A 12,370-nucleotide genomic window follows, 5' to 3' on the forward strand; every position below is an offset into this window, starting at 1 on the left:
GTACGCACCGGTTCCCCAAGCCGGTTGCATTAAGCATTTCTCTTGATCAGGAGCAATAATTATTAGCCGCTGAAACATAAGACTCCACGAACAATAAAAAACCTATACCTCCTGAACAATCTGCCTTCACTATTTTGCAATGTTCCAAGCGTGTCATGAAGGATTATGTATACCTGGTCAAGTTTTTTTTTTTTTTAAATAGAAACCTTGTTAATATAAATAAATAAAAAAATACTGCTACATCTACAAATAAATTATACAAAAACAATCTCACAAATTAACTGACGTGACTTTATCTGATCTGTTATATCTACTTTATAATAAAAATAACTTTATAATCAGATTAATCACATTAAATCACGTCAGTTTATGAAATTGCTTTTGTTTAATACCTTTGTGATTAGAGTATTTCCCCAAAAAAATAGGCGTTGTCCAAGTTGATCTAAGAATAAAATCAGCAGCGTAGCCACCGCCAGCCGTGAACGAATACAGGCCAGAGAGAGAGAGAGAGAGAGAGACTAATTAAATACCTCCACCAAAATTTAAAGCGAAAAATATCTCAAAATTTTTCAGATTCAAGACAATTTTTCATGAAATAATGTACTCAGTTCACACAGGTACGTGTTGAATAATACGTAAGATATTTCTCCATGTGATATCATCCATCTCAGATTCATTTCATCTGGACAATTCCTGCACTAACCAACTTCTGGATCTTGCTCATCACCATCGGGTTCTTTGCATGTTCCTGAGCAGCCTTGGGATTTTCTTGAAAATCTGTCAACACCTGCATCATTATCACAGGAATTTTTTTAGTCAGTCTATATTGCATCGGTATCAGTTAAAAAATTAAAATTTCACTCCAACAGAGAGAACATTCAAAATCAGCATGCCTGTCTCATAACGGGGTCTTGGAGGATGTTCTGAATCTCGGGATCCTGCATTCCCTTGGCCTGCAAGACGGGATCATATTTAAGACCACATCCCAGCATGGCTCCATGGTCCATGAATCAATTTTAACAAAAGTTTCATAAGTCATACCTGTCTCTCTTTCAATTCATCAGGGGTAAAATCCCCCCGACTAGCCTTGTTAATTTGTCCTACGCATCTGCAAAGAGATTTGGAAGGGGCTGTTAATCAAGGCTCTATACAATTATGCATGTGTAGACGGAGACACAAACATTGGAATTTAGAACCAAATTATATAGATGTATTTACGTAATATACCTCCTCACACCATCAAGCAATTCGTGGTTGTTAGGATCATGTTTCAGCCCCTCTTGATAAGTCTCTAAAGCTTTGTCGTATTCTTTCATGAAGAACTGAACCGCACCTTTTCTAGTATAACCCTTGGAAAAGGTTGGATCAAGCTCAATGCACTTCTCAGCATCCTTCAACCCCTCAGGCAAAGCCCCAAGTTTCGTGTAGCATGCAGCTCTATTACTATATGCCTGCAAGGTAGCAAGTATTTCACCTGGTGATCCATGGCATTCGCTCTGGGACAGAACATTTAAAATAGACTTTGTATTAGCAACTGAAGATGGTTAAAAAGCTTTTTTACCCTTGCATCTTTGGGGTTCCTTCTCAAGGATTCTGTGTAATGCTTAATTGCGTCAGGATACTTCTGCTGGTTGAAGAACTCATTGCCTGCATGGCACATGGAACCCATGTAATAAAGAAAAAGAATATAATTTTAAAAATGGAGTGCTGCCCATTCAGCGCAAGTCCATGGTTGCAACTACAGTCCAATGAGTATTATACAAGGCACAAAGTATAGAAGTGAAATGAATTGACAAGTCTTCACGAAAGAAATCACAGCATCATCTGATCATGCATTAAGCAAATTAAACATTAGTTAAGGTTAAGTAATCCAGATGGGAACACCTCCCCCCAAAAAAGAAGGGAATACCTTTCTCACGTTCCTCATCAGCTAATTTGGGATCAAAGTACTCTTGTTGCTCAAGTTCTTTCTTCGCTTTTTCAGCATCATTTAGTTTCTTCAATGTGTCTGGATTGCGATGCTCTGTAAGAGCTTTCTGGAAAGCCTCAATAGCAGGTTCATAGTCCTTTGAGCATTTAGCCATTTTCATCAGGGCAGTTCCCTTCCTAGTTAAAGCTTTTGCTATCATCTTAAAGTCTGATCTAAGCTCTCTTCCCCTTTCAATGGCCTTGTCACAATCTTTAATACATTCCTCATACTAAAACAACAATGCTAGTAGGGATTAGAGTGTGATTATAAAGAAATAATTACAAATATTGGAACTTTTAAAACCACCCAGCATAAAAGGTCATATGTTTGCAGTACATATGTGTAAGGAAAGAAGTCTCAGTACTAAATACATATATATATATATATTTTTTATCAGAACCGGGCGTCTAGGAACAGCATCCCAACTAATCCCGGAGGTGCACAGGCCCTCAGCAAGAATTTCTTGCAAATGTACCTAGGGTAATTCAAGGAAAAAATCCCATAATCCGATAGCCCCAAGAGATTGTTTACACTCAAGGGGATTTGAACCTTAGACCTAAGGGGAGCACACCTCCAAGCCCAAGGCCTTACCACTTGAGCCGGTTAATACATATATTTTAGAATCACCACGTATGTCAAACAGGAAAATAAAAACAAGTCGTGGTAAACTCTAGGGCCACTTTAGATGCTGAATTTTAAACCAACGATAGCATGCCATACACATCAACAGAAAAACAAAGGAATGAACTAACTCCAACTGATGCTGCTTTATGTATACGCTAAAAAAAAGGTCCATCAAGCCAACTCAACCTCAACATTTAAAAATCAAAGTTTTAACATATCTCGGGTGAGATCAGAATAAGTATGGTTAAACAGGCCAGAGTGAATTAAGAACTGAAGGAAAAGAACAATCCTCCTTTATCACATTGTATTCGACAAATCAAATCAAAATGAAATTGACATAAGTATATCCAAGTCCAAATTCATTTATGTTGCAATTAGTTGATAGATGAAAACCTAACAACGTTTCAGTCAAACAGCATAAGCTAACTGGAAATCACATAATAAACCCCAATGTCCACATCCGCCTGAATCCCAATCAATTCATTATGCAGAACAACCCATATTTTAGCATTTAAATTGTAGCACCCAGCCCATGAGGCCAACCCCGTAGAAGCCAACTCCTGTTTAAGCTATTAGGCCCAAGGAGGGGTGGGGGAAAAGGTGCTAAACGCACCGTTTAGCCCTTAGTTCAGTCACCCCCACCCAAACTTTCCTTGGGCCGATGCCTCTCTTCCCCATTCCCCTCAGTCAGTTTTGCACGTTCCCCTATTTTCCCTCTCTCCGTGCGCCTCATTTCTCTCAACGGTTTGCTCTCTCTCTCTTGTTCCTTTGTCTGCAACCAACCATCTCAGTTTCTCCTCCACACCGTGAGCTTCTTCCTCCAAGCATCAACCCTCCCCACACGGCAAGCCCTGTTCTAGCCAGCCAAAAACAAGCAGCCACCACGACTTCACTGTCGTAAATGGTGAAGTTCCACAACACCTCTAGCCAAAAGCCATATCTCAGCGTTATTAGCCGTTGCACTTCTGCCACCACTCACACAATCCAACCGTAAACCTCAAGCCCAGTCGTGCCGAACCACAATAACCACCATCATCAACCTGCCTCCCTCAACCTCTATAGCAAGAAACACCAACCTCCATGCATTCAGCGGGCCAGCTTGAACTATTGCACACCCCAAGCTGCAGCACCTGCACCAACAGCCACCATCACTGTTGCCAACCCACGGATGAGTAAGCCACCCTTGGTCCCTCACGGCAAACCGCAAGCTTGCACCATCTGATACAAACCAAACCAAAACACACTGCTTTTGAAACTCAGAACAGAGCACGACCAAGGAAGCAAGACCCCACGCCTAACGGTTTCACAAACGCACAACGTTGCCAGCCGCAGAGTGCACTGAACGCCACCCGCGTGAGACACAAAACTAGGAAACCACCTAGAAGGCCACCCAACGTATGCCACTGATGACCACCAAGCAATTACACCGAGTAGAACCGTGAAACCATAAACAAACTGAGACCACCGTGGGCCTCCCTCCCATCCTCAGTCTCTTCAAACAACCCAGCTCCACCCAAACCAAAAGCTCCACCTTGTGCAGCCGCTGCCTTGCACCATGGCTGCACAAGCCCCTTCCTCTTTCTCGACGTAAATTCTCTCTCTTTCTACGTGATCCTCTCTCTCTCTCTCTCTGAACTCCACCACGTGCCAAGGAGGAGGCCGTCGTGAGTTCATCTTGACCAGCCCAGCTCCCTGCTCTATCACGTGTCCCCTATCTCTCGGTGAGGATGGAACTCCTCTCTGTCGCACGACCATTTTCTTCCACAAGTGAGGCTGCCGTTTATTTTGTTGTATGTATTCACATGGAATGCTCATTTACATTATTACCCTTGGTGTTTAGTTTATGGTAGTAGCCATTTCGGCCCTCCTTTCACGTGCAACATGTTTTAAGTTTGGCTTAATTTTTAGAGAAAACCTTATAAACGGTCGGGCTGTTGAATACTCAATAACAATCCTCCAATTACAACCCGCCACGTAGCTCTTCCATTTTACATGTAGTGTACTTGTCTACACCGAAGCCTTCAATCCATTTCTCAATTCGTGACTAACATTTCATCTCCCTCGAAGCCTCACCGAAGCCCTCTTCCTCCCTCTTCCACCTAGGCACACACCGATCACTTTCATCGGCGCGGAAGGCTCATCCTCTCCCTTGAAGCCGGTCACCTTCTTCGATGCAAAAGGCTCATCCTCTCCCTCTTTCTACGAAGGTCAATCTAAAATCCTCTCCCTCAAAGCCTCATCCTCTCTGATAAATGTCCAAAATAAACTTGCTTTATTTATTGATGCCTTCTTCTTTTTCTCCCTTTCTTTTAGTTTGCTTGATTGGGGAGTGTTGCCGCGAATGATTCATAAAATGTAATGACTCTATTGTGTGAATTGCTTATAAAGAGGAATATAGTGAGTTTAATGGCTACTGGAATGATGGAAGAAAAAGAAGGCACACAAGATGTTTGATGAAAGGCTAAGTAGAGCCATTGATACTAGATACTGAGCCTGTTGTTGGCAAAAGATTTTGCTACTTTGCTATTGTCCAAACAAAATAAACTAGCTACTGATACTAGCTACTGAGCCTGTTGTTGGCAAAAGATTTTGCTACTTTGCTACTGTCCAAACAAAAATAAACTAGCTATTCTGAATTTGTTGTTGGAATCCTTTATTAGCAACTAACCGAGTTTTGTTGTTGGAATCCTTTATTAGCTACTAATTGGAATCAAAATAAAGATCTCAATAGCTTGTTGCCACTCGGTGGATCTTATGGCTTGTGAAAATGATGTTGGTTCAGGAAGGATAAGAATATTGGTTCAGTAAGGATAAGAATGTTGGTTCAGTGGTGAAAATGCTTTTGGTTTTGTTGTTGTTGTTTTTTTTTTTTTTAATGGCGGTGATCTCTGTGGACGACGACGGCTACTGTGGTGGGCAACAAAAGAAGCTGAGGGAGAAAAGCTTTGACAGATAGGGGCGCGACGGAAGAAAGCCACAGTGGGGGCAACAGAGCTTGGTCGTGCGACGACGTTTGGTTGTGGCGGCAACGGAGCTGGTGCGGTGCGGCTGTGATTTGTGTATTGTGCGGCGGCAAGGCAAGTTCGAAAGATAAGCCAAAAGGTAAACTTGAAGTTGATTCTGAAGATTAGCTGAGAACGTCTGTTTTCTGATTTGTGTAAGCTTGCCTATGTGTCAAATGGTGATTGGGGGATGTTATTCTCAAAAGTTCAGCCCGATCGTTCCAAAGAGGAACTGTAATTTTTAACTAAGGCTTACTAGTTGTGGGTTTGATATGGAAATCTCTGAATTTATACATAAAATACTTAAAAAGAGTTTAAATTATATTACTAAGCATTAGTTTTAAAACTAAAATTTTTGTAGTAAATAATAAAAGTAAAATTTATTCTCAACACTTAAATTACGAATAAGTCTATTTTATGAAACAAATTTTTAGTGTTATTTAATATATATACACATAAAATATCTTAAGCGAGCCGATTTTACTGATGAGTTAGAATTTTTAAGTTGAACTGATTTTAGATGTGGCAGAATACCACTATAATATTTTTGAAGTGAGCTAGGCTGAAAATATATTTTATGTTTAGGATATATGGGTTATTTAGGCATTTAAGGTTCTTAATTGTAAGGCACATGCTTAATTAAAGAGTCACGCACGGTTGAAAATTGATGCAAGTTATGTGCCTATTTATAAGTGACAATTAATATCTGTTTGGTACTGTGGTCAGAAAATTCAGAAAAGTTAAAAAATTCAGGTAAGCAGGATTCCTATGCTAGATTTTGTATTAAAAAAAATGAAATGAGATTGATTTATAAAAATGTGCATGATATGTTTTGAAAAGAAATATGAAAACGACCTCAGTTATATGTTTTGCATTACTCATGAAATCTGTATAAAAGAGAATATTTTCTAACATGACTGGTGTAGACATGAGCAATATTTTGACATATTTTCTGAAATGTTTTTCTGAAATGTGCAAAAGAGCGAATATAAAATCTGTAAATTTCGTACATGTTATATGAAGATGCTCTGAATCCGTTTTGAATATGTGAAAATGATATGAAAATGTCCAGTACTCTATTTGATATGATATGGCATCTGAAAAACTTTTGGCATGACTTTCTAATTCTATTTCTGGTTTTGATATGATGCAGGATTCCAAGAATGAATAAGAGAAAGTTTTACATTGTGATAGTGCTTAGTTTGGCCACCGAGAATAGCACAACCCTACCACGGGGGTTAAACATGGTATATGACATGATATAGTGATATGATATGATAAGATGAAGATGTTCAATCATGTTATGTCAAAGGGTTTTCGAATATGAATAGTTTGAAATGTCGCTCTGATTTTCAGAAAACACGTTTTGAGATCTGCATATTGAAATTGAAATGTTTTGTTTCTGCATTCTGAACTCTCTGGAAAGGCTCATGTTTACATATTAGTATATATTCTCTGCTTATTAAGTTGTTGATAACTCACCATTTATCTTCACAATATTTTCAGAAGATGTTGATGGTTCGACTGGGGTTCAGGAATAGAAAATGTGAGCAAGGCTAGCTGGTATTAGGGAGTCGAGTACCTAAGGGTACCATCACTAATAAAGGGGTTTTGTTTGATTATCTGGATTTATTTATATTATTTAGTTATCAGGACTTACGTAATTATTAGTTCTTTATGTTGTGGAACCATTGGTCTATGTTATTGGATTTATTGCATTGATGAGCATGTAGTGGATTTTATGCGTCAAGTTGAGATAGATAAATTTATGTTTATGTGTTTTAGAGCCTGGAAATGATATTTGTATATTGGGAGACATGATTATAGGTGACTAGTAATAACTCTCTGACCCATCCGGGTACTGGGCATTCCTTAAATATTGTAGATTTTGGCTTCTTTGACCATGGTGGGCCCATCCACTTAGTTCCCACGCAAGTCATCTTCAAAAACAACTAGATTACGAAAGCTTCATCACATGCCAATGAAAAGCTACGGTTTCTCAAACCTTAAGCCTCCAGTGTATTTTGTTTCACTCCCAACATCATTGACCAAGTCAAGCACATCAACGATCATATGAACAAGCATAATTACAATTAATCAAAAGCAAAATCAGCACAAGCAATAACCTTTATGACCAAGATTTATCATACCTGTCCCATTTCCAAATAAGTAGCAGCCCGGTTCGTGATATAGGAAACGTCCTCGTCATCCAACTCCATCGCCTTAGTATAATGCGCAATTGCCGTGTCGAAATCCTTCTTCTTGTAAGCCGCATTGCCCAATTCCTTATCCGTCTGCGCTTGCGCCTTCCTCTGCTTGGCGTCCTTCTCCTCCTCTGTTAGCTCCATTGGCTCCGGCTCCGGCTCAGCTTTCTTCGCCGGCTCGGCCTCCGCGGGCCTCCTCCTCTCCGGAGGTGGCCGCGGTGAAGAGGACGAAGACTCCGGCATCTCCATGTCCTCCGTAGTAGTTGTCCGGAAATTTATGTTCAGCAAAACGCCCAGCGCTTGCATAACCCTCTGATCTTGGAGATAGAGGTTAAGATTGCTAGGATTTTTCTGAAGCTCCTGCATCATCTTCACGAAATCAGGCTGTTGAAGGTAGGCCCTGGTGTTTGGATCGGCAGTGAGCTTGGCCCACATCTCGGACCCAGAGAAGGCGTCGCCGAAGAGGTTGTTCGGCGGTGGAGCGGCTCGGGAACGTGAAGCGGCGGATTGGGCGTCGGCAAAGCCGGATTTGAGGGCGGCGGATTGGGCGTCGGCTAAGCCGGATTTGAGGGCGTCGTTATTGGGGTCATACTCGAGGCCCTTCTTGTAAGCAGCGACGGCATCCTCGTGGAGGCCCAAGCCGAGGTGAGCGGCGCCGAGACGGCTGTATCCCTTGGACCAGTCTGGCTTGAGCTCCACTGTTTTCTTGGCGTCGGACAACGCCGAGGAGTACTGATGGAGCGAAGCGTAGGCGGCGGATCGGTTCGAGTAGAGGACGTGGTTGGTAGGAGCAAGACCAATGGCCTCCGAGAAATGGCGCACAGCGCCAGAGAAGTCGCCGGCGGAGAAAGCGGCGTTGCCCTTGGCTTTCGCTTCGTCGGCCATGCTATGTATTCCGAGAAATCAGAAGAAATAATAATAATAACGATAACAACACAAAACACAAAGTTAAGGGAAGGGGTTTAAGCAGCCAAATCAATTGGGGGTTGGGGGCTTGGGAATGAAAGGGTGCGAACGTAGCAAACCCTTAGGTTTTGACCTTTATGAAATTGTCAGGGACGAGAGACTCCTAGGGTTTCTGGAAACTTCGGTTCGGTTCGGTTCGTGCACGACTTCGGGGAAGGGACTAGGGAGTTGTTTGGGAATCGGACGATTAACGTCTAGATGGATGGATAGTATATTCGGTGTCGGTGTTTGGTCTCATTAACACTCGAAACGCAGCGTTTTGTTACGTTGGCCGCAGACTTATACATATGACCGCCCTAGTTTACCGCTGTTCAAAATTGTTTTTTTTTTAAAGAAGTGATTTTAAATATATTATTGTATTTTTTAAAAATATTAAAAAATAAAAATATACATTTTACCTATCGTCAAGTTTGAGCACGGCTGTCTAGCCCGACTCGATTAGATTATTATTGCGAGTGGATTAAGGCTTACCTCTCTGGTACGTAGAAATGCGAGGAAATTTTAATACCAACTATTCATTAGATTATCGTTTGAGCGGGCACACGAACTTTGATCTCTATTTCTCTCAGGTTTGCAGCCTACGAAGAGTATGTAATTCAGCTTGATCTCTCAAAGCTCTTCGGTAACGAAGCTCCTTCCTCTTTCCGTGTTAAGATTCCATCTCAGTACGTTCTTCGAAGATCTAAATATGCATCAGCTTTGATGACATTATCTATTAACTTCGACTGAATTCGATTAACTTGCATGCATTCTTGGATTTGAATTTTGAACTGGGCCTTTTGTAGTCGTCTATTAGAATGCTCTCTAACTGTTTGGAAAAACTCCTCTTAGAACTCTACTTCTTTCCTCGTCCTCTTTGATATAATGCTGCTGGTATTTTCACCCTCTGCTTAGTCGTTATATTTGGAACAATTTTGCATAGCATAGAAGAACCCTTGTGATCGTATGTCCCATTGCACATCACAGTACCTCGTGCTTCCCACGGTTTAAGCCCTGTCCAGTTTGCATAATTGAGGAACTAATAACTGGTGTCTGAATAATTAATTTTCCAGGATTCCTTGTTGGTAACCAAGGCACGCAAGGTTTCTCTCAGTGGGATTGGTTCCTATCAAAGGTTTCTCAAATGGATAGATTGATTCTTCATTAATCATCCCTTTCCCACTTCCACTCCCCCCAAAAATGCCTTACCAACAAGAATCCTATTACGATAATGGATTTTTTTTTTCTTTTTTTTTTTCTTGTTACGTCGTTCTGTTAATTTTGTTGCTGATGCAGCTGTATCTGCAGGAGGAACTACAGTGAGGATTTGATGAATGGTGCTTCTGCAGCTAGTAGCTTAAGGTCAGCATTCTCTTACTGTGTACAGCAGGTGCGAAATTATGAGTACCATCACTACCTCTGCCTCCTTGAACTTCCGCCTCACTTCCGAAAGGCTGCTTTCGCACTCCGTGCCTTCAATGTTGAAACTGCAAGAGCCATGGATGTTGCTTCTGATCCCAGGATTGGTCTTATGCGCCTTGTCTGGTGGCAGGAAGCTATAGACAAAATGTATGCTGAAAAGCTAATCGAGCACCCAACTGCACAGGCCCTATCATCAGTGATATGTGAGAATAAAATAAGCAAGGGGTGGCTGAAACGGTCCGTTGAAGCTCGGATCAATGATGCAAGAAGAGAGGTTACCGACATTCCTGAAACTATTGAAGAGTTGGAGAAATATGCCGAAGACACTGTATCAACCATTCTGTACATGACACTTCAAGCTGGTGGTATCAGGTCCACTGCAGCTGACCATGCAGCATCTCACATTGGTAAAGCAAGTGGCCTCCTTTTGCTGCTTAAGTCACTACCTTACCATGCTAGCCGCAACCGTCATTTTTCTTACATACCGGCTAAAGTGGCTGCCAAGCATGGGTTGTTGGTGAAGGAGGGAGGTCGATCAGTGATCCACTTGGATTCTCGTGAGCACTTGTGTGATGCAGTCTTTGAGATGGCCTTAGTTGCTAATATCCATTTACAGAAAGCTCGTCAACTTGCTGGAACAGTACCGGCCGAGGCTCGCCCGGTGCTGTTGCAGGCAGTTCCTGCCCAAGTTCTCTTGGACTCCCTCAGCCGGGTACAGTTTGATGTATTTGATCCAAGGTTATCACGAGGGGTATTGGGTATTCCTCCTTTGTGGTATCAATTGAAACTGAAGTGGCATTCATGGATGGGGAAATATTGAGATATATAGTCCTGGCCTTTTTCCCAATTGAGGAGGAAATCCTTCATCAGATTGGAAATCAATTTGCGGATTGAAATTTTTTCATTTTGGTTTCTTCACAATAATGGGGCCTTACCCTGTCAAACCCATGTCCAACACTTAGTTATTTTATTTTAGTTTTACTTGTAAGGACTTTCGGAGCGGTTCCGATTGGGCATAACTTATGCAGCTAGCAGGTTGGGCTTGAACGCTTTAGTGCATTCACATTGGTTCTCTATAAATTTCTTTCAAATTTGGCTAAAAACATACTTTCTAAAATTTTTTCTTAAATTTTACTCATATTTAAAAAACCTCATACATCTCATTTCCTATCATTTCTCTATTCTATTAAGATAATATTCATCTATTATCTTTTTTATTACTCTTTTCTCTCACTTACGTTTACAAACTTAACTACTCACTATTTTATATATTTTTTCTATGTTTTGAACTATTACTCTCTAGCGAATATTTTAGAGCATTTACATTCAATGTCCCAAAACATTGGATTCCCTATAATTTGAGGTTTATTTTACGATTTTGATCAAAATACCCCTAGATCTGAATTCTTATTTTAGAGAAAAGGTTTAGGGGATGAACATTGATTTCCCAAATATAACAAATCACTATTCATCCCTAAACTATTTTTTATTAATATTTTATTCTAATACATAAAATAAATTATTCTTCCAATCATCTATACTTTCTTTCATACTCATATTTATTTTAGTTTTAAATAATAATTTAATTAATTACAAAAATATAAAAAGTTAATTTTAAAAATATTATCATATCCACAAAAATTTTAAAAATAAATATTAAGTGTATGTATTGAATAGAGAAATATTATTTTAATAGAATAAGAAAATGATATGGAATGATATGTATGAGATTATTGATATATGAGTAAAACGTAAGAAAAAATTTTAGAAAATGTAATTTTTAGCTAAATTATAAGAAATTTTATGAGAAATGGAATGAGAATGCTCTTGAATAAAAATTTAAATTATTTTTTTGCTGGTACGATAATATTTTTAAAATTATTTTTTTATATTTTTGTAATTATTTAAATTATTTTTAAAATTATTATTTAAAACTATAACAAATATGAGCATGAGAGAGTGTTGTAGATAATTGAAAAAAAAATTATTTTATTTAGGAAGCCATTCTTCACATCTCAAAAATCTTTTCCTAAAATAGGAAACTGGATGGATAGGAGTTTTTGTCAAAAAGTTAAATTTTTTTTATTAAAATTTAGAGAATTAGGGGCTTGCATCCGGATGAGGACGTGCTCCATGGTACCGGCATGGAGTCTTGGTCTGGTGATCATGGTACCGGCATTTGCCTTTACGGCATCCTTTTTAGA

General features: G+C 39.9%; 2 protein-coding genes across 6 annotated transcripts; one reads left to right on the plus strand and one right to left on the minus strand.

Moving 5' to 3' along the window:
* Window positions 1-514: 514 nt before the first annotated feature.
* LOC108984669 (hsp70-Hsp90 organizing protein 3-like) lies at window positions 515-8,938 on the minus strand. The gene is made up of 7 exons (XM_018956696.2): window positions 7,746-8,938; window positions 1,910-2,198; window positions 1,562-1,647; window positions 1,228-1,451; window positions 1,042-1,108; window positions 894-953; window positions 515-787 (listed from the first exon to the last, which is right to left on the minus strand). Exons 1-7 carry the CDS (start codon window positions 8,682-8,684, stop codon window positions 674-676), a joined length of 1,779 nt encoding a protein of 592 aa, XP_018812241.1. The 5' UTR covers window positions 8,685-8,938; the 3' UTR covers window positions 515-673.
* A 216-nt stretch (window positions 8,939-9,154) lies between these two features.
* On the plus strand, window positions 9,155-11,211 carry LOC108984670 (NADH dehydrogenase (ubiquinone) complex I, assembly factor 6). Of its 5 annotated transcripts, XM_018956701.2 has the most exons (4): window positions 9,158-9,243; window positions 9,335-9,430; window positions 9,818-9,879; window positions 10,053-11,211. In XM_018956701.2, the coding sequence occupies exon 4, from the start codon at window positions 10,075-10,077 to the stop codon at window positions 10,984-10,986; it is 912 nt and encodes a 303-aa protein (XP_018812246.2). In that variant the 5' UTR covers window positions 9,158-9,243; window positions 9,335-9,430; window positions 9,818-9,879; window positions 10,053-10,074; the 3' UTR covers window positions 10,987-11,211. The 5 variants fall into 5 exon arrangements, with proteins under 5 accessions (XP_018812245.2, XP_018812246.2, XP_018812247.2 ...); XM_018956700.2 differs by lacking the exon at window positions 9,818-9,879 and having other exon boundaries at window positions 9,155-9,243; XM_018956702.2 differs by lacking the exon at window positions 9,818-9,879 and having other exon boundaries at window positions 10,041-11,211.
* Window positions 11,212-12,370: the final 1,159 nt, after the last annotated feature.

Source organism: Juglans regia, chromosome 9 (genome assembly GCF_001411555.2).
Source record: "Juglans regia cultivar Chandler chromosome 9, Walnut 2.0, whole genome shotgun sequence".
In the NCBI taxonomy this organism is placed as follows: Eukaryota; Viridiplantae; Streptophyta; class Magnoliopsida; order Fagales; family Juglandaceae; genus Juglans; species Juglans regia.